This window comes from Fringilla coelebs, assembly GCF_963513975.1.
Source record: "Fringilla coelebs genome assembly, contig: SCAFFOLD_43, whole genome shotgun sequence".
NCBI classification, from domain to species: Eukaryota; Metazoa; Chordata; class Aves; order Passeriformes; family Fringillidae; genus Fringilla; species Fringilla coelebs.
The window spans coordinates 988,948-1,008,752 of NW_028167212.1; the positions used below are offsets into that span (position 1 = coordinate 988,948).

The 19,805-nt window shown below is 52.0% G+C and overlaps 1 protein-coding gene across 1 annotated transcript; it reads left to right on the forward strand.

The window, feature by feature from the left end:
- Positions 1–15,031: 15,031 nt before the first annotated feature.
- LOC311166135 (olfactory receptor 14C36-like) lies at positions 15,032–15,964 on the forward strand (the record flags this gene model as incomplete). The annotated part of the gene is made up of 1 exon (XM_084227613.1): positions 15,032–15,964. The coding sequence occupies one exon, from the start codon at positions 15,032–15,034 to the stop codon at positions 15,962–15,964; it is 933 nt and encodes a 310-aa protein (XP_084083739.1).
- Between the last annotated feature and the right edge of the window lie 3,841 nt (positions 15,965–19,805).

Sequence of the window (19,805 nt, forward strand, 5' to 3'; positions counted from 1 at the left end):
TGACACTGTGGAGCCAAAGGAGACCATTGTGACTCCTCAAACCCCCATGGTCCAAAGGTCCATTGTGACATTGCAGGGGTCACAGAACAGAGGAGCCAAGTGACATTGTGGGGCCTGTGGAACCACAGAGACCATTGTGACACTGCAAGGCCTCATGGAATCGTTGGGACCCTTGTGACACTGCAGGGCCTTAAGGAACCTGGGGGCCATTGTTACACTGTGTGACCCCCTGGAACCAAGGCACCCTTGTGACGCCTCAGGGCCCCATAAAACTGAGGGAAGACAGAACAGGTCTTAATGGTTTGGCCTTCCATGGGCACCTCATGCAACCAAGGGTCCATTGTGACACTGCAGAACCAAGGAGACCATTGTTGACAGTACGGAACCGCATGGAACCAAGGGGCCATTGTGGCACAGCCAGGCCTTGTGGAACCAAAAGGACCATGGTGACACTATGGAACCTCATGGTACCACAGGTCCATTTTTACACAGCAGCCACAGCAGGGCCACAGAACCAAAGAGATCATTGTGACACTGCACAAGCTCATGGAATCAAGGTGTCTGTGTTACAATACTGAACCTCATGGAACCAAGGGTCCATTGTGACACTGTGGAGCCAAGGAGACTGTTGTTGGCAATAGGAAAGCTCATGGAACCAAAAGTCCATTATGACCTTGTGGGGCCTCATGGAACCATGGAGAACATTAGGACACTTCAGGACCCACTGGAAACAAGGGGCCATTGTGATACTGCAGGGCCTTGTATAACCAAGGGGTCCTTGCATCATGGCAGGGCCTCATGGACTCAAGGGGATCACACTGACACTGTGGGGCTCCATAAGGGGCTGTGGGGCTCTGTAAGGGGCTGTTGAGCTCCATGAGACCACGGGGCCATTCTGAGAGTGGAATCAAGGATACCATTATTACACCAGGGACAAAGGAGGCCATTGTGAACCAGCAGGGGAACCCAGTGAGACTATTGTGACACTTCAAGGGCCATTGTGGAACTGCAGGGCCTTGTGGAAGCAATGAGATCATTGTGACATCCCAGGGATCCAGGGAGACCAAGAGAAGTGAGGAATTGAAGAAAGTTAAGAGATCTTTGCAGCTGGATGAAGTATTTTTAGAAAGTTAGTTGAAGTCACTGTAGTTTTTCACCAATAATGTTATGTTGGTTTTTTGTGGCCAATAGTTAGGGTAGAAGAAGCATAAATAATTGGAAAGTGTATAAAAGATCAGCCATGTTCGATAATAAAGAGTTGCCATCTGAGACTGCTTGTGGTCTCTGCTTTGTGTCGTGACCACCTCGACTGCGATATCTGGTGATCGCCGACTGACACTACAGCCTTAAGAACATCCTCGGTCTGGACCTATACGGGGTCCCAGCAACTGGCCAAAGAGATTCCTTTTGAAGGGAAACAAACTTGTTCTCCTGTTCCAGTGGAAGATATAACAGTTTTTACAGATGGATCTAGGAAAACCAGAAAAGCAGCTGTGGCTTGGAAAAAGGATGATGACTGGGAATGTGAGACGATTCAGCAGGGATCTCCTCAACTGGTTGAACTTTGTGCTGTTCTTTTGGCTTTTACTTTATTTCCTGGTTCTGTAAATATAGTTACTTATTCCATTTTTGTTGCCAATTTAGTTAAGCATCTAGATCAATCAATATTCAAGAGAAACCATTGTTTATCGTGTTAGTCAAGTTATGGACAGTTATGGGTGCTCAAGAATGTCCTTACTTCATCATGCACGTTCGCAGCCTTACATCATTACCTGGATATTTTGTTGAAGGCAATGCCTATGTAGATTCTCTAATAGCTGCTGCTGCAATCAAAACTGTACCTAATGTGTTGCAGCAGGCAGTTTTATCTCATCAATTTTTTCATCAAAGTTGCTTTGATGAAAGCTTTTAAAAAGCTTTACAGCAGCAATTTAAATTGTCTCCTGGTGAAGCAAAATCAATTCTTTCTTCTTGTCCTGACTGTCACATGACTCATGTCACTCAGCATTATGGTACCAACCCTAGGGGTCTTTCTGCTTTTGAGGAATGGCACACTGATGTTACTAAAATGCCAGAATTTGGTTGCTTTAAGTATGTTCATGTCACAGTTAACACTTTTTTTCATGCAATGGTTTCTTCAGCATTCACAGGAGAAAAAACTCATGATGCTATTTGTCATTTTTATCATGCCTTTTCTATCCTAGGTGTTCCCTGTCACGTAAAAAAGGATAATGGTCCAGCTTATGCTTTGCAGAAAATGCAAGCTTTCTTTCGTGCCTGGGGCATTGAGCATTCAACAGGCATTCCACATGTCCCCACGGGCCAAGCAATCATTCAAAGGGCTCATGGTCTTCTTAAATGTCAGGTTCAAAAACAAAAAGGGGGAATGCAACAGGAGTCACCTCAAGTGAGATTAGATAAAGCTGTTTATGTGTTAAACTTTTTGCGTCCCCTACCCGACTCACAGTTATCTCCAATCTTTTACCATTTTTCCTCTTTGAATTTGAAGCAACCAGATTTCCGTAGAAATGTCAAGGTATGGGTCAAGGATTTAATTACAGGTATGTGGTCTGGTCCAGTAGAACTAATAACCTGGGGGAGGGGTTATGCTTGTGTTTTGACAGATAATGGTCCTCGATAGGCTCCTGCTCGCTGTGCTAAACCTTATCTGGAGCGTGCAGGAAGGATGGATGGTTCCACGGCTGAAGCAGAACGTGCGGATGACACTGGCTAAGGCCATATATCAGGACATCTATTTCGTTAGTCTTAAGGATAAAGTAGTTAAGAAATTTAAAAAGTACTTATAGATGGATGAAGGACAGGAACGATTATATTAAGGAAGGGAATGTTAATTTTGTGGATGATTGTGATTGTTGTTTTGTGTTTCCCCTGTCTCTTTGGATTTTTGCAAAGGGCCCTGCAAAAATCCATAGCACATGTATTTAGAGTTCATAAAAATAAGGGAGGAATTGTGGAAGAGGCTAACAGTGGGCCTAGTAGCTAAAGAAGCAAGAAGATGCTGAGAAGCAAGAAGAAGCTGATAAGGAGCTCTCTCCAAGGCTGTAACCAAGGAGACCAAGAGAACTGAGAAATTGAAGAAAGATAAGAGAACTTTGCAGCTGGACAAAGTCTTTTTAGAAAGTTAGTTGAAATCACTGTAATTTTTCACCAATAATGCTTTGTTGATTTTTTGTGGCCAATAGTTAGGGTAGAAGAAGCATAAACAATTGGAAAGTGTATAAAAGATCAGCCATGTTCAATAATAAAGAGTTGCCATCTGAGACTACTTGTGGTCTCTGCTTTATGTCGTGATGCCTCAGCAGTGACAGGAATTCCCCTCCCAGGGCAGGGCTGTGGTGCAACACGTGCCCCAGGAGGAGCCTGGAGCAGCCCAAGGCTTTGTGTGGGCAGGCAGAGGCAGGCAGGAGGCAGAGCTGTCAGCAAAGGAAGGGGCCAGCCAGGTGGGGCAGCCGGGGGATGACGACAGCCTGCAGGGACAAAGGTGCAGAGCAGGGACACTGTAGGACAGCCTGGGCTGCACAGGGCACAGGGATGTGCAGCAGCTGCAAGGCCCTGACAGAGCCAACTCCTGCAGCACTTGGGCCATGGCTGCTGGCCCTGGGCCTGAGGCCAGCAGGGGACAAGTGACCCTACAGCCCTGGGGCCTCATTGCCTCCTTGTCGCTGCTCAGCAGCCTGGCAGGGGCTGCCCCATGGTCCTGCCCTTGGCATTGCACATCCCCATATGGCAGTGCCCCAGGAAGAGCCCTGAGAAATGAGGGAGGGACAGGATCTGCCTGGCAAGGGGCTGGGGTTCAGGCCTTGGCCCTTTGCATTCCTGTAACACATTCAACACACTCCAAGAAGCTGCACTGCTTGAAACAAAAGAACCTCTCTCCAAAGCGTGTCAGCCTCTCCCTGGAAGCCTTCCCAGATGTTTTCCATGAGCTGTTCTGCCTCAACCCCTACCATGGCACCATCGCTCCTGGCCAGAAGCAGACCTTTCACCTGCAGTTCTCCCCGAAGCACACAGGGAAGTTTAAGACCACCCTGCTGTGCAGGTGGGAATGTCGATGTGTTTGCCAACTCATGCTTCTGATGGGTGTCACTGAATCACAGGGTGGGACAGGGTGGAAGGGAGCACAGTAGGTCATCTGATCCCACCTCCCTGCTCAGGCGGGGTCATCCCAGAGCACATGGCACAGGGTTGTATCCAGAGGGCTCTGGAATAATTCCAGAGGGGGACACTCCACACCCTCTCTGGGCAGCTGGTCACCTGCACAGGAAAGAAGTTCTTCCTCAGGTTCAGGTGGAATTTCCTGTTCAGGTTCTGCCCATTGCATCTTGTCCCACTGCTGGGCATCACCAAGCACAGCCTGCTTCATCCCCTAATACCCTCCCTGACTGGGATGGGGAGGTGGGAGACAGGCAGCCCCAGAGCGGCAGCAGAAGCACCCACAGGAGCACAGCCTTTGTAGGGAGGCACTGGGAAAAGACACTGTATGAAACAGTAAGCTCCTCCTGGAGGGTTGCTGTTGGTTTCTCTGGGTCTGGATTGAAGGCACTTGAGATGGTAGTTCATGTTCAGACTCAGCTGTTTATTATTTTTTATCAGGAAAACATTCTCACAACCATGAGTTCGGCAGCTTTTCATTAGCAAGGCACAAAATGGCTAACTGTCTCTTGTTACAAGGTCTTTTAAGACTAAACCATCCAATTAAGAACACTTAGATTATTTTCCCTTTTAACCCAATAACTGATCCCAAAGAGCCTGCAATGCAGACTTTTCTGTCCAGATGCAAAACATCACCCAAACATATGAAGAAGAAGGAAGAAGAAGCCTGAAGAAGAAACTCAGGAGAAGAAACTCACACACCTTGTGCCCTCCATCTTGCTTCTATCCACAACATGCTAAAATCCCAAAACCTAAATTTCTCACCTAAGTGATACACTTACACTGCTCTCTATAATCTATTTCACACTTTTGTGGATTCTAGTCTATCTTGAAGTCTAGGAAACTTTCTCCATGAATGAGGGTCAAAGTCAGTGTTTCCCTGGGGGTCAGGACACCCCAGAGCAAACAGAGAAATATTCTTGCTGCCCTGGGTTTCCAAAGTTGCAAAATCTGGAACGAGGGATCCAGGGACCAGCCAGTGCCTAGCTCTGCTTCCTTTTGGGACAGGCAAGGCCTGCTTCTCTACATGGAACCCCATTTGCTGTAGATGGTCCCCAGGCATTTAACTGGTCATGTTCCTGCCCTTGTACCTCTGCAGCCTCCATGCAGCGAGTGCAGTTGTTGAATTTGCTGCTCGCTGCTTGCACAGAGAGACAATGCAACACTGTGTGCTATGCAAGGAGGCAGAAAAGTGGCTGGCTGGAAATGTTTGTCTGGCTAATTCCAGTCCCTTTCTCCCTAGGATTCCTAACTTGGAGCCGGCTCAGAAGATGGGGCAGGTGACCGTGGAAGGCAGAGTCCAGGAGTGGAAGAATCTTGGTGAACCATTAGAGTAGAGGGAGAAAGGCCAGGGACACAAGAAGGAGGTGCTCTGGAGACTACCACCTGAGGGACAGCATTTGTGGGAGCTGGAGCATGGGGCAAGAGCCGGCGACATTGCACCTTCTGCTGCTGATGGTCTGCCACCCTTCACCAGAGACCTCTCAAGCTCTAGCTTACCTTTTAGTTAGCTAAGTTAATTAACTGTTTGTTAGTTTGATAAGCGACTGATAATTGTCAGTTAATTGTTAATAAACAGTTGTTAATAAATTGTTAATTGTCAGCTTCTCTTGCTTTGAAAGACAGGTGTCTGCCGGATCTCTCTGGAATGGAGAATGTGACCCCCTTCCCTTCAAATTATTATAACTTTGAAATGAAGGGGCTTTCAGGCAAAGATGCAGGAAAAGGAGTAACACTTCTTTGCCAGTATGTACAACAAGGCACCCAAACAACCACACAGGCAGCAACAGCAAACAGAACCAGGTACCCAAGCACAGCCTTCCCTTGGCTGCAGGCACTTTCCCTTTGGTGTCTTTCCTGTCACAGTCAGGCAGGGAAGGGACGCAAATAAGGAATAAAGTGATTGCTAGAGAAACTTTAATTATTATTGAGGGCCCAGAAAGGGACACAGCACTCGAGGTGTGGCCTCACCAGTGCCCAGCACAGAAGGACAATCACTGCCCTTGTTGGGAAGGATGAAAGTTTGACAAGAAAGTCTCACAGATATGTGTGTCTGGCAGAAATATTTTTGAATGTAGAATCAGAAGAAGGAATAGAAATGAAAGCAAGTTTTGATATAGAAGAAAAGAATTACTGAGCCAGTCTTCCTGGATACCTAAGAAGGCAAAGGCTACGTTTGTTAGAAGGGGTTTTTATGGCTTAGAGCAAAGGATAAACCCACCTCAAACAGAAGATGTTTTTACCAAACAGAAAGGTATCACTGGAAACAAACATGCCAATGTTGCAAGTAGAAGAAAGGTCTCAGAATTTTCCACTGCAAGAAAACTAAAAAACACCTTCTAGCTTAAACTGTAACATCCTAACTTTTAATGATTGGAGAATAGTAACATGAATATGGGAATTACAGCAGTTATGATAGGCTATAGGTAAAAGTTAAGGATTACATTGGTTCTTCTGTAGAAGAACTATACTTTTTCTGAAGAAAAGTATATAATGCATTGTAACCAAAATTAAAGGGTCTCCAGGCATGCCTGCAGCTGGAAATTACAGCTGTAGGCACAGGCTCTGTCGCCCATGTCCCTGGACTGCTAGAACAACTTGGATAAAATAAACTACATTTTGAAGAGCTGCCTGGAGTCCCACATCCCTCATTCAGGCTCTTACTGCCCTGGTTCTGATGGCTACACTTATGCTGATACTGGCCTGGTGCAATTGGCCGTCTTGCCCACCTGGGCACACCTGGGCTCAGGTTCAGTTGTTGTCAATCAGCTTCCCAGCCACTCTTTGCACAGCTGGGAGCTGCAGAGGGTTAGTGTGGCCAAAGTGTCTGACCTGGCTCTTGGTCCTGTTTAACCTCATGCCAGTGGTCTCAGCCCATGGATCCAGCCTTTCCAGGGCCCTCTGCAGCCTTCCTGTCCTCCAGCAGATCCGCTAAAAAATATTATTGCAAGCACTGATTGGCGAGGGGCAGCATGTCCACCGCCAGCGGTCCCAAAGCCCAGGGGGTGGGGGGAGAGAAGATCTTTGTTTTCCAGCCAGGCTCCCAGCCAAGAGCAGCCAAAGTTGTGGTAGAAGAGAGTTGTTGTGAGGCAGCCAGGAATTCAGGTCAAAGCTTCATTTTCTCCAGGGGGAAAAAAAAAAAATCCCTTAAACTGTAAAGGAAAAAGTCTTGTTCCAGCCCCAGCCTTGGCCAGAGAGTGTATGTGCCATATGGTCTAGGAATTGAATGTAAGGAATCCAGATATGCCATGTTATCCAAGAATTACATGTAGGAAATCCAGAAGTGACTTGTTATCTAGGAATCACAAGCTGGGAAGCCAGACACAGCCTGTTAGACAGTGATTGTATGCAAGTAATCCAGATGTGGCACATCAGATAGAGGGCAGGAGGCAAGGAATCCAGATGTGCTGCATTATCCCAGAGCAGCAGGTGGGGTGAGAAAGAGGCAAACACACAGAGGCTGCACTTGCTTTGGGAGTGCTTGACTGCTGACCAGCTTGGCATCATCCAAAGAACATTGAGGTGCTGGAGCAAGTCCAGAGAAGAGAAAGGAAGTTGAATAAGGGTCTAGAGAATAAGTCTGATGAGAAATGGCTGCGAGAGCTAAGGGAGCTGGGGAGGGCTCAGTCTTGAGCAAAGGAGGCCCGAGGGAACGTTGTCCCTCTCTACAGCACCCTGACAGGAGGCTGCAGTAAAATGGGTATCAGGCTCTCCTCACAGACAACCAGTGACAGGACAAGAGGACACAGGCCTAAGCTGTGCCAGATCAGTTGAGTTGGACATCAGGAGGAATTTCTTCACAGACAGAAATTGGAAGGCACTATCCAGGGAGGTGGTGGAGCCACCCTCTCTGAAGGTGTTTAAGGACCAGCTGGACGTGACACTCAGTGCTCTGGTCTGGTTGAAAAGGTGGTGTTTGGGCCAAAGCTTGATGCAATGATCTCAGAGACCTCTTACAACCAAATTGGTTCTGGGATTCTCTGAAATGAACACCTGGTAAAACCAGGAAATCCTTTCAAGTTAAATATGAGGAATTATAATGCTTTGTAAAAGGATTTCACAGGAGCTCACATATTCCCCTGACCAATCTATATGATAGATATAAATCCCTAGAATTGTTAACTGTTCTCTGGTCTTTTTATCCACAAAGCACACAGTATTCCGTGAGGAGTGGCTGAGGGACCTGCAGTTATTTATCCTGGAAAAGAGAAGGCTCAGGGGAGACAGGGCAGTGTCAGGGCACAGGTTGGACTTGATGAACTCCAAAGTCTTTTCCAGCCTTGCTGATTCTGTGATTCTCTGAAAGAAGCCTTGGAGCAGTTGCAGAATGAGCCCTGGGCCTCCTCTTGAGAAGCTCCAGCAGCCCAGGTCCCTCAGCTTCTCCTGCCAGGCCCAAAGCCCATCCTGTCAGTCCTGCAGAGCCTCTGCAGCTCCTCCTCATTGCCCAGAACAGGGAGCCCCAGAGCCAGACACAGCAGCTCAGATGTGCCCCCTGGCCTGGGGTGCCTGTGGCAAGGGAGCAGCAGGAGGCACTGCAAGAGCCTGCAGACAATTCCTACAGCACTTGTAGGATGATCCTGCTCCCCAGGGGATGTTCCCATGGAGCCAAATCAGGAATGGAAATGGGGAGTGGGGCCAGAGAGGAAAGGGCAAACAGGGATGGGCTGTTTGCAGGGGAGAGAGCTGGGGTGGTCAAGAGGAAGAAATTTGTAGCAGAAAGAATAAAGAAATCAAGGTGAAACAAAGGAAATGCTCAGGCCAGTTTGGGGGTGGCTGCCAGGCAGCCCTGGCTCTGAGCAACAACAGCATCTGCAGTGGGACAGGAAACTTCCAGCTCATGGGAACAAACTTCCTGGCTGACTACAGAGGCCATGACAAAGCTAAATGGTTTCCCTGCTGTCCCCCAGGCCTTGCTGGCCGCAGGGGCTGATGGCATTTGTGCTCCCTCAGGTTCCTGTCCCCACACCAAGAGCATGGGGGTGCTCCTGCTTGCTCTGTGCAATGCAAACAGGGGCTCCTGAGCCAGTGCTGCTGTGTGTGTGCCTGCAAGGATGGGGCACCTGTGTGAGCTGGGGGAGAGGTCAGGACTGCAGAGGCGTGTATGTTGTTGGCAGCTCCATGAGGACCCTCTAGGATGCTGTCCTGGGGTGACCAGTGCAGTGGGGATGTATCAGCCCCTGTTCTGCTGCTCCTTCCCTTCTCCCCCAGGGCCCCTGAAGAGCACCAGCCCTGCTGTTTGCCCCCAGCCTGCCCATGGCCAGCCTGGGGCTGCTCACAGGGCTTTTCTGTGCTGAGCATTAGCCTGGCCGTGTTCTTGAGAGAGCCTGACCAAAGAGTCTGAAGCTCCCAGGGCCTGGCCTGAAGCATCAGTGCTGCCCCAGCAGTGCCCATGGCCTGTCCCTGCTGCAGCCCCAGCACTGCCACCCCAGGACTGAGCCTGGCCCAGAGAGCACTCAGGCCCTACAGCAACACCAGGGCTACCAGGGAAACCATGGGAACCTAGACAGCCCTGGCAGCTTTTGTCTGAGGACTACCCTTGGATATAAGGAATTTTGGAGGCAGATTCTCAATTTTGGCCATGGATGCCTGGACTCAAAAGATGTTTTTTTCCATGGGAAGAAAAGCATAGGCCCTCAGTGTTTTGAAGGCAGATGAGAGGTGGCCCCAAGATGACAAGGCCAGCCAGAGCTGTCTCTCCTGGCAGGTTACATATGGGAATAATCCTTGGATATCATCAAATATAAAGGAGGAATCCCAATTTCAGCCATGAACCCCTGGAGGAAAAGGAGAGTTCTTTCCCACAGGAAGGAATGCATGGAACTCCAGGGTTTCAGGGCCTGATGAGAAGCAACTCTCAACATTGCAAGGCCAGCTGGACCAGTCAGGCAGTCTCCAGGAGGCCCAGCCAGCCAGACCTGTTCCATGTTCTTGCATCCTTGTGGCCCTGCAGCATCATAATTGCCCCTTGATTCCATGAGGCCCTGTAGGATCACCACAGATCTCATTTTCCATCAGGCCCAGTGATATAACAATGGTGTCCTTGACTCTGCAGTGGCACAATGGCGCCTGGCTTCCATGAGGCCTTGCAGTGTCCAAATGGTTTCCTTCTTGCCATGGGACTGTGCAATGCCACAATGGCCCCTTGGTTCCATGAGGTCACAGAGTCTCAAAATGGCCCCTTGCTTCTATTGGGCTCCCCAGGATCACAGTGGCCCCTTGGATCCACCAGGCCTGGATGTGTTACACTGGCCCCTTGCTTCCATGGGGACCCACAGTGTCACAATGGCCCCTTGATCCCATGAGGCCCTAGAATGTCACAATGGTCTCATTGCTTCCATGAGGCCCTGCAGTTCCACAATGGCCCTTGAAGTGTCACAATAGTCTCAGTGGGTTCCCCTGCTGGTTCACAATAGCCTCCTTTGTCCATGGTGTAATAATGGTATCCTTGGTTGCACTGTCAGAATGGCCCCGTGGTCTCATGGAGCCCAACAGCCCCTTATAGAGCCCCACAGCCCCTTATGGAGCCCCACAGTGTCACTGTGATCCCCTTGAGTCCATGAGGCCCTGCCATGCTATAAGGACCCTTTGGTTATACAAGGCCCTGCAGTGTCACAGTGGCCCCTTGGTTCCAGTGGGTCCTGAAGTGTCCTAATGTTCTCCATGGTTCCATGAGGCCCCACAAGGTCACAATGGACTTTTGGTTCCATGAGCTTTCCTACTGCGAACTACAGTCTCCTTGGTTCCACAGTGTCACAATGGACCCTTTGCTCCATGAGGTTCAGTAGTGTAACATGGATGCCTTGATTCCATGAGCTTGTGCAGTGTCACAATGATCTCCTTGGTTCTGTGGCCCTGCTGTGTCTGCTGTGTAACAATGGACCTGTGGTACCATGAGGTTCCATAGTGTCACCATGGTCCCTTTGGTTCCACAAGGCCTTGCTGCGCCACAATGGCCCCTTGGTTCCATGCAGTTCCATACTCTCAACAATGATCTCCTTGGTTCTGCAGTGTCACAAAGGACCCTTGGTTCCATGAGGAGCCTGGCCTCCCACAGCCCCTCACGGATGCTTTGGCCCCTCATGTCCCCTCACAGCCCCTCATGGCTCCCTCACAGTTCCCCAGGGCCTCTCTCAGCCCCTCACGGCCCCTCACAGCCCCAGGCGCGGGGCTCCTCCCAAAGGATGAGGGATTGGGCCCTGCTTGTTCTCCTTTCATTTCAGTCCCTTCCCAGCAACGAGTGCAGAAAGGCTGAAATGGAGCCTTTCCCTGGCGTTTCCCTCGGCGTTCATTGCGGGCTGAAGCTCTGTGCTGGCGCTGGCCCAAGCGCCACCATCCCTGCAGCCGCCAGGCCTTTGCTGTCCCCCCGTGTCCGTTCCCTGTGCCCGAGTCCTGCCCGGCTCTGGCAGCAGCAGCAGCCGCAGCACAGGGGGCGCCGGCCCGGCCCAGCCGGGGCTCCCGGCCAGGAGCAGCAGCAGCGCCGGCCCCTTGCCGCCTGCTCCTGCCTCGGCTCCTGAGGGCTTTGTCCAGCTGAATTCGGGACTGGAGCAACACGCACCCACACACAGCCCTGACTCCTCAGGGCCCGCCTGTGCTGCCCTCAGCCAGCCCTCAGAGGAAGAAAGGATCAGGTTCCAGCGCTCTTTTCAGCACTCTTTGACTCCCCCTGAGCTCACAGCAGGAGGCTGCTGCTGCCTTTGCCTTGTGAATTGGAGATCATGGCTGCTCTTGGTCCTCTTCTGCTTGCCACCTGAATTTGATCAGTACAATTGCACTTGCCTCTTTCAATCACTGCTACCCACTGTGCTTTTGTGATGGTGAACTCAGGGGTTTTGTCACAGGCAGCATGATTAGCAGAGATTGAAATTGTCACAAGTGCTTGAACACTAAGTCGAGGGGAATGAAAGCTTCACAGACCACATTTGCAGCACTCAAACACAGCCCTAGTGCTGGTGCTGTTGAAATAGAATCAACTTACAGAGACCATCACAGAAATTGCCTCTGGAGTGGCAAATCAAATAAAAAAATCCACCAGGAGAAAGAAAAAACAGAACTTGACTGCCTTCATTGCTTCCTCAGAGCAGCAGAAAATGGAGATGCCCAGAGGTATTTCCAGCTGCTGCTGATCCCAATTGGAGCTCAGCCCTCTGCAGAGTCCAAGTAGGAACCTGAGCCCAGCCCAGGGAGCTCCCAGAGTGTCCTGGAGATTCTTTCTCCCTATTCAGTCAGGCTTGCATTCCCCAGCAAGTGGCCAACAAAACCTCCTGTTTTCTTGGGTTAGAACAGGCACCATGAAAAACTCAGCAATGGCACAACTCCCCAGCCCACGAGGAAAAGAAAGGACAAGTTTTCAAGTAATCCAAACATTTGTCTTTGCTGCAGAAGTCGTGCTGCACTCCTGGTGGCGAAAGCCAAGAGAAGGTGCAGCTGGGGGCACATCTTGTGACAGAAGCTGCAGCTCGTTCTCCAGGAAAGGTTCTTGGAAAGGGCAGACAGGACTGTGGAGAAGATTCCTGGAAAAGTGAAACAGCTTTTCAGAAGTGAAATGAAAATGGAAAGGAACAATCCAAGATGTTGTTTCCTCTATTTATTTCTATGCTCCCCTTTACCATGTTGCACTGCTTCTCCATGCCATCAATTCCAAATGCATCTCACCTCTCAGATGGATGACTTAGCGAGTTTTAGACACTCCAAAATACCATGAGCTAAACACAGTTATCCTTGCACTGGTTTTGTTGGGAAGCAATGCAGGAGCCCTAAGTGCAGTGCTTGGGTCAGGCATGAATCCTGCAGGCAGGGAATGTGCCCCGCCAGTGTCTGAGCCTCAGCAGGGACAATGCACAGCAGCGAGCGAGGGATTTCTCTGCCCCTGTGCAGGAGTCAGGACTCTGGATCTGGGCTCAACAGGGCGAAGTTCCCGTGTTTGGACAGACTCAGGGGCTGCCCTGAGGGCAGCGAATGGGAGAGCCCCGGGCTCGCAGAGGCCCCAGCAGAGGAGGGGATTTGTCCCTTCTCAAGGCCCTTTAAGGGTCTTCAGGCCCTTCGAAGTGGAGGTTTTCTCTTTTTAGGGTTTTTTGGGGGGGGGGGAATCCCACCACTCCAAGGGTGTTTTTCCCTCGCCATTTAAGGGTGTTTATGGGTCCGCAGCCACACAAGCCCCTTTCAAGTGGGGATCATGATGGCTTTAAGTGACTTTTCTATGCCCCCCCCCACTCCAAGCCCATGTAGGGGATGTTTTGCCTCCCAGGGTGGATTTTTGGGGTTCTCCGACCAGCACTGTTTTAAGGGTACTCATTATGGTCAGGTCCCACTATAAGTCCCCTTAAAATGGCAAAACCACTCCCGTTGATTCCGACAGTGGAGCCAGGGCAGGGCTGTCTGTGCAGACTCACAGGTGCCAGGGGCTCTGCAGGAGCTGGCAGAGGCTGCCCAGCAGGGAGGCCATGGGGCACAGAGCCCCAAGGCTGCTGTGGGCACCACGGCACAGGGGCCCTTCCCAGCCGCAATGCTCCTGGCCTGGGCTGGGCCTGCACAGGGGCTGTGCCACCATGGCTGGGCCAGCACAGGGCCATAAAGGGGCCATGCAGCCGCTGCCGGGGCTGACAGCAAGGCCAGGCACAGACAGGGAATTGCTGAGCATGGCCTGTGCTGTGCAGGGCTGAGTGTGCCAAAGGCAGAGCTCAGCTGCCCTTGGGGGCTGCAGGAACTGTCAAGAGCCCAAAGAGCCTCCATGGCTGTGCTGCAGACCAAGGCTGGAGCAGGGAAATGCAGGGCTGCTGTGGAATAGGAGGGGATGGAATTCCAGCAGACTCATCAGCTTGCAAGGTGCTCTGCTCTCCCTCAGCTCCTCTCCGAGAGATGCAATCCCAGCTCGGCACCTCAGCTTCAATCAGTCAGGGCTGGGAAGGTGCTGGGAAGTGCCTGGGGCAGAATCACTGCCAGCCCTTGGCACAGGAACCTCTGGCTGCAGGACAATGCAGCTGCCGCTCCTGGAGCGATCTCCTAAAGCTGGAACATCCAAATGCCTGCAGATTCTGTGAGTACATTCTCTGATTCTGTCTTGTGCAGAGCAGCCAGCGGTGCCCACAGCTGTCCAAGAGAGCAGGGTTCTGCAGCCCAGGGCGCTGTGCTGGGGCAGGGACTCTGCTGCCTGCCAGGGACAGCTCTCAGCCGGCCCTGGGAGCTGCTCCCAGCACTGGGGGACAAAATCTGGGTGGGAAGAGACAGCTGGTAAGGCTTGGAAGTGTTCTCCTTGTGTGGTTGGTATGCTGCATTGTTCAGGTCTATTCCCAGCATGACATTTAACTGCAGAACATTTCCAAGTAGATTATACCGGGAGAACAGCAAGGCGGGGGCGGCATGAAAGGGGAAATCCTGTTTCTTTAATCTACTGCTCTGTGTTGCTTGGATGAGAAATTGCACAAACAGAATCTCTCAGTTCAGACTGAGGAAAATAAAGAAATTTTCTGTCAGATCTGAATAAACCAAGTAGTGAAAGAAATCAGCACAGGACCCCTCACAGGACACATCAGTGTCGCTTTTCCAGCCTCCTCAGGGTTCCTCTGATGTTTCCATCAGAGCCTGCAGAGCCACAGCTGCCCCTGGGCAGTGCCAGAGCTGGGAGGGGTCTGCAGGGCAGAGCTGAGCCGCCAAGGCTGGGCTGGGCTCTGGCAGCACTGGCAGGGCCCAGCCCTGGGCACGGGGAAGCAGCTGCCGGCAGGGACAGCTCCAGGGAGCAGAGCCCTGGGCAGGCAGTGGGGGGAAAGTGCCCCCAAGCTGTGCTGATATATTTAAAGTCCTCTCCAAACCCAACTATTCCATGGTTGCTCTTTTTACAGATCCCAATGTCCAGCCACAGCAAATGTCCAACAGTAGCTCCATCAGCCACTTCCTCCTGCTGGCATTAGCAGACACGCGGCAGCTGCAGCTCCTGCACTTCTGCCTCTTGCTGGGCATCTCCCTGGCTGCACTCTTAGGCAACGGCCTCATCATCAGCACCGTAGCCTGCGGCCACCACCTCCACAAACCCATGTTTTTCTTCCTGCTCAACCTGGCTGTCACTGACTTGGGCTTCATTGGCACCACTGTCCCCAAAGCCATGCACAATTCCCTCTGGGACACCAGGAACATCTCCTATGCAGGATGTGCTGCCCAAGTATTTCTGCTTGTCTTCTTCATGGGAGCAGAGCTTTCTGTCCTGACCATCATGTCCTATGACCGCTATGTGTCCATCTGCAAACCACTGTACTATGGGACCCTCCTGGGTAGCAGTGCTTGTGCCCACATGGCAGCAGCTGCCTGGGCCAGTGCCTTGCTCTATTCACTGCTGCACACGGCCAATACATTTTCCCTGCCCCTGTGCCAGGGCAATGTCCTGGCCCAGTTCTTCTGTGAAATCCCCCAGATCCTCAAGCTCTCCTGTTCACACTCCTACCTCAGGGAACTTGGGCTCATTGTGTTTTCCATCTGTCTAGCACTTGGCTGTTTTGTGTTCATTATTTTCTCCTATGTACAGATCTTCAGGGCTGTGCTGAGGATCCCCTCTGAGCAGGGACGGCACAAAGCCTTTTCCATCTGCCTTCCTCACCTGTCTGTGGTCTCCCTGTTCTTCAGCACTGCAGCGTTTGCCTACCTGAAACCCACCTCCATGTCCTCCCCATCCCTGGATCTGGCCCTGTCACTTCTGTACTCAGTGGTGCCTCCAGTCCTGAACCCCCTCATCTACAGCCTGAGGAACCAGGAGCTCAGGGCTGAAGTGGGGAGACTGATGACTGGATGCTTTCAGAAACATTAAACTGCTGGCCAATTTCTGCAAATCACTTGTAATAAAACTCATCTTTGATACTTCTGGTTGGTATCATTTTGAAGGTCCTTTTTCTTTGTTTTACTTTTTTCATATTGTCCACAAATAAATTTCATTATTTGTGCCATTTCTCATTTTTTTTCTCTCCACCTTCCCTGTGGCCACAGACTGTGTCAATGAAGGGCTGTGTTCTCGATGGCTTTAAATGAACTAAAGGATCTACCAGAAGAGTTTTCTGCAGAGATGACCTTTTGTTGCCTTCTCTGGAGCTGCAGAAGCAATGTCTGTGTGCATAGCTGGAGGTAGATCAGTGCTGGCACAGCAGCTGTGCCCAGGAGCAGCAGCACTTGGTATTGCCAGTGCTGCTGCCGTGGTCCTGCACCGCTGCCCTGGTGGCCCTGGTGTTGCTGTAGGGCCTGAGTGCTCTTGGGGCCCGGCACAGTCCTGGGGTGGCAGTGTCAGGGCTGCAGCAGAGACAGGCCATGGGCACTGCTGGGGCAGCGCTGACGCTTCAGGCCAGGCCCTGGGGGCTCCAGGCTCCTTGCCCAGGCTCTCTCAAGAACATAGCCAGGCCAATGCTCAGCACAGAAAATCCCCGTGAGCAGCCCCAGGGTGGCTGTGGGCAGGCTGGGGGCAAACAGCATGGCTGGTGTTCTGCAAGGGCCCTGGGGGAGATGGGAAGGAGCAGCAGAGCAGGGGCTGATCCATCCCCAGTGGACAGCCCAGGGCAGCATCCCAAGCATCCTCATGGAGCTGCCAATAACATCCCCCCTCTGCAGCCCTGGCCTCTCCCCCAGCTCACACAGGTGCCCCATCCTTGCAGGCACAGACACAGCAGCACTGGCTCAGGAGCCCCTGTTTGCATTGCACAGAGCAGGCGGGAGCACCCCCATGCTGTTTCTGTGGGGACATGAACCTGAGGGAGCACAAATGCCATCAGCCCCTGGGGCCAGCAAGGGCTGGGGGAAACACCAGGGAAACCACTCAGCTTTGTCCTGGCTTCTGCAGTCAGCCAGAAAGTTTGTTCCCATCAGCTGGGAGTTTCCTGTCCCACTGCAGACGCTGTTGCTCAGAGCTAGGGGCTTCCTGGCACCCACCCCCAAACTGCCCTGAGCATTTCCTTGGCTTCACCTTTGCTTTCTTTACTCTTCCTTGCTCCAGATTTCTTCTTCTTGCCCACCCCTGTTCTCTCTCCTGCAAACAGCCCATCCCTGTTTGCCCTTCCCTCTCTGGCCCCACTCCCCATTGCAGTTCCTGACTTGGCACCATGGGAACATCCCTTGGGCAGCAGGATCATCCTACAAGTGCTGCAGGAATTGTCTGCAGGCTCCTGCAGTGCCTGGTGCTGCTCCATTTCCACAGGCACCCCAGGCCAGGGGGGCACATCTGGGCTGCTGTGTCTGGCTGTGGGGCTCCCTGTTCTGGGCAATGAGGAGGAGCTGCAGAGGCTCTGCAGGACTGACAGGATGGGCTTTGGGCCTGGCAGGAGAAGCTGAGGGACCTGGGCTGCTGGAGCTTCTGCAGAGGAGACCCAGGGCTCATCCTGCAGTTGCTGCAAGGGTGGTTTCAGAGAATCACAGAATCAGCCAGGCTGGAAAAGACCTTGGAGATCATCAAGCCCAAGCTGTGCCCTGACACCACCATGTCTCCCCTGGGCCTCCTCTTCTCCAGGATGAAGAGCTCCAACTCCCTCAGTTGCTCCTCACAGCTCTTGTGCTCCAGACCCCTCACCAGCCTTGTGTCCCTTCTCTGGACATGCTCCAGCCTCTCCATGTCCTTCCTAAATTGGGGACTCAGAACTGGACACAGCACTCAAGGTGCTGCTCAAGAAGTGCCCAGAACAGGGGAAGAATCACTACCCTGCTCCTGCTGGCCATACCATTCCTGAGCCAGGCAAGGAGCCATTGGCCTTCTTGGCCACCTGGGCACACTGCTGGCTCATGTCCAGCCTGCTGTCCATCAGTCCCTGCAGGTCCCTTTCTGCCTGGCTGCTGTCCAGCCGCTCTGTCCCCAGCCTATAGTGCCACAGGGGTTGTTCTGGCCAATGTGCAGGACCCGGCACTTGGACTTGTTAAACCTGACCTTGTTGGATTTGGTCCCTGGATCCAGCCTGTCCAGAGCCCTGTGCAGAGCCCTCCTACCCTCCAGCAGATCTACACTTGCACCCAGCATGATGTCACTATGGTTCTATGAGGCCCCAGAGTGTCCCAATGGTCTCCATGATTCCATGAGGCCTCCCAGTGTGACAATGTCCCTTTGGTTCCCTGGGACCCCTTTGGTGACACAAAGTCCCTTGTAACCTTGGGCCTTACAGTGTCATGATGGATCCTTGGTCCCCCAAGGCCCTGCAGTGTTACAATGGATCCTTGGTTCCATGAGATCTGGCAGCGCAGCAATGCTCTCCTTGGTTCCACAGTGTCACAATGGCCTCTTGGACCCATCTAAGTGTCAAATATGTTTCCTTCATTCCTGGAGTCCCTGAGGAGCAGCACTGGCCCCTTGGTTCCACAAGGCCCCTCAGTGTCACAGTGGCCTCTGTGGTTCCACCAGGACCCAGACTGTCACCATGGACTCCTTGCTTCCATTCAGCCCCACAGTATCACAATGACCCCTTGGCTCTGTGCTGCCATGTCGGACACAGTGTCACCATGGTCCTCTTAGTGCCAACAGGCCCCGCAGTGTCACAATGGCCCCTTACTTCCCCAGGGCCTTGCATTGTCACAATCATCAGAGAATCAACCAGGCTGGAAAAGACCTTGGAGAGCATCAAGTCCAACCTGGGACCCAACACCACCTTGTCACCTAGGCCATGGCACTGAGTGCCACATCCAGTCTTTCCTGAAACACTTCCAGGGATGGTGACTCACCCACCTCCCTGGGCTGCCAGGTGCTGTGACCTAACACTGTGCTGCCCAACCAGTGCTGAGGACAGGGGAAGAATCACTGCCCTGATTCTGCAGGCCACACCACTCCTGATCCATAGGAGCTCCAGGCATTAGATGAGGGAAATAGTAAGAAGAGGGTGAGGGCAAAGTGCTATTGATTGTCAGCCATTAAGGGTCTTGATCTATCTATCTGTTGAGACTGCATTAGAAGGTGCTGGGGGTCAATATCAATTAGACATTGTAGATATCGAACTATAAACAGGAATAATAAACATTTCCCTCTGCTTTTTTTCAACAAAGCAGAGTCACTTTGAATACACTTTGAAATATTTCTAATTAACCACAGAAGAACTGAAAACTTAGAATATTCCCAAATGTTTTTATTGTTCAGGAGTTTTGAAGAAATATTTTTCAGCCTTTGTCACTGAATTGCTGACCTGAAGGGCTTAAGACAGAAGAGGATTTTTGAGTAGTAAAATTTGTCAGCAACCTCCAAGTGGCTGAGGATCCATCCTCATCAGAGCAGCAATGAACAGAAATGGGCACAGCTCAGTGGCTGCCCCAGCTCTGGGATGGGCCCTGGGCCTGGAGCAGGAGCAGCTCTGGAGGGCCCCAGGGCCAGGCCTCTTGTGCTGCCCTGGGCAGATGGGATGGCAGCAGGGGCTGTAGAGCTCTCAGCGCCTCAGCCAGAAGGGAACGGGGCAGCCAGGGAGCCTCCTGGTGCCTTGGCCAAGCCCCTTCCCCCATGGCTGGGGCTGAGTCCTGTGGCAGCTGCAGCTGCTGCTCTGCCCTTGCCAGGGGCTGAGGCCGTGGGGCCAGGGCCCAGAGCAGCCTGGCCTGAGCAGAGCTGGGGGGCCAGAACCAGCTGGGCTGGGCTGGCCAGAGGCCCTTGGTGCTGCCCAGAGCTCAGGGCAGCTGGGAGAGCTTGCAGGGAGCTGGGCTGGGCT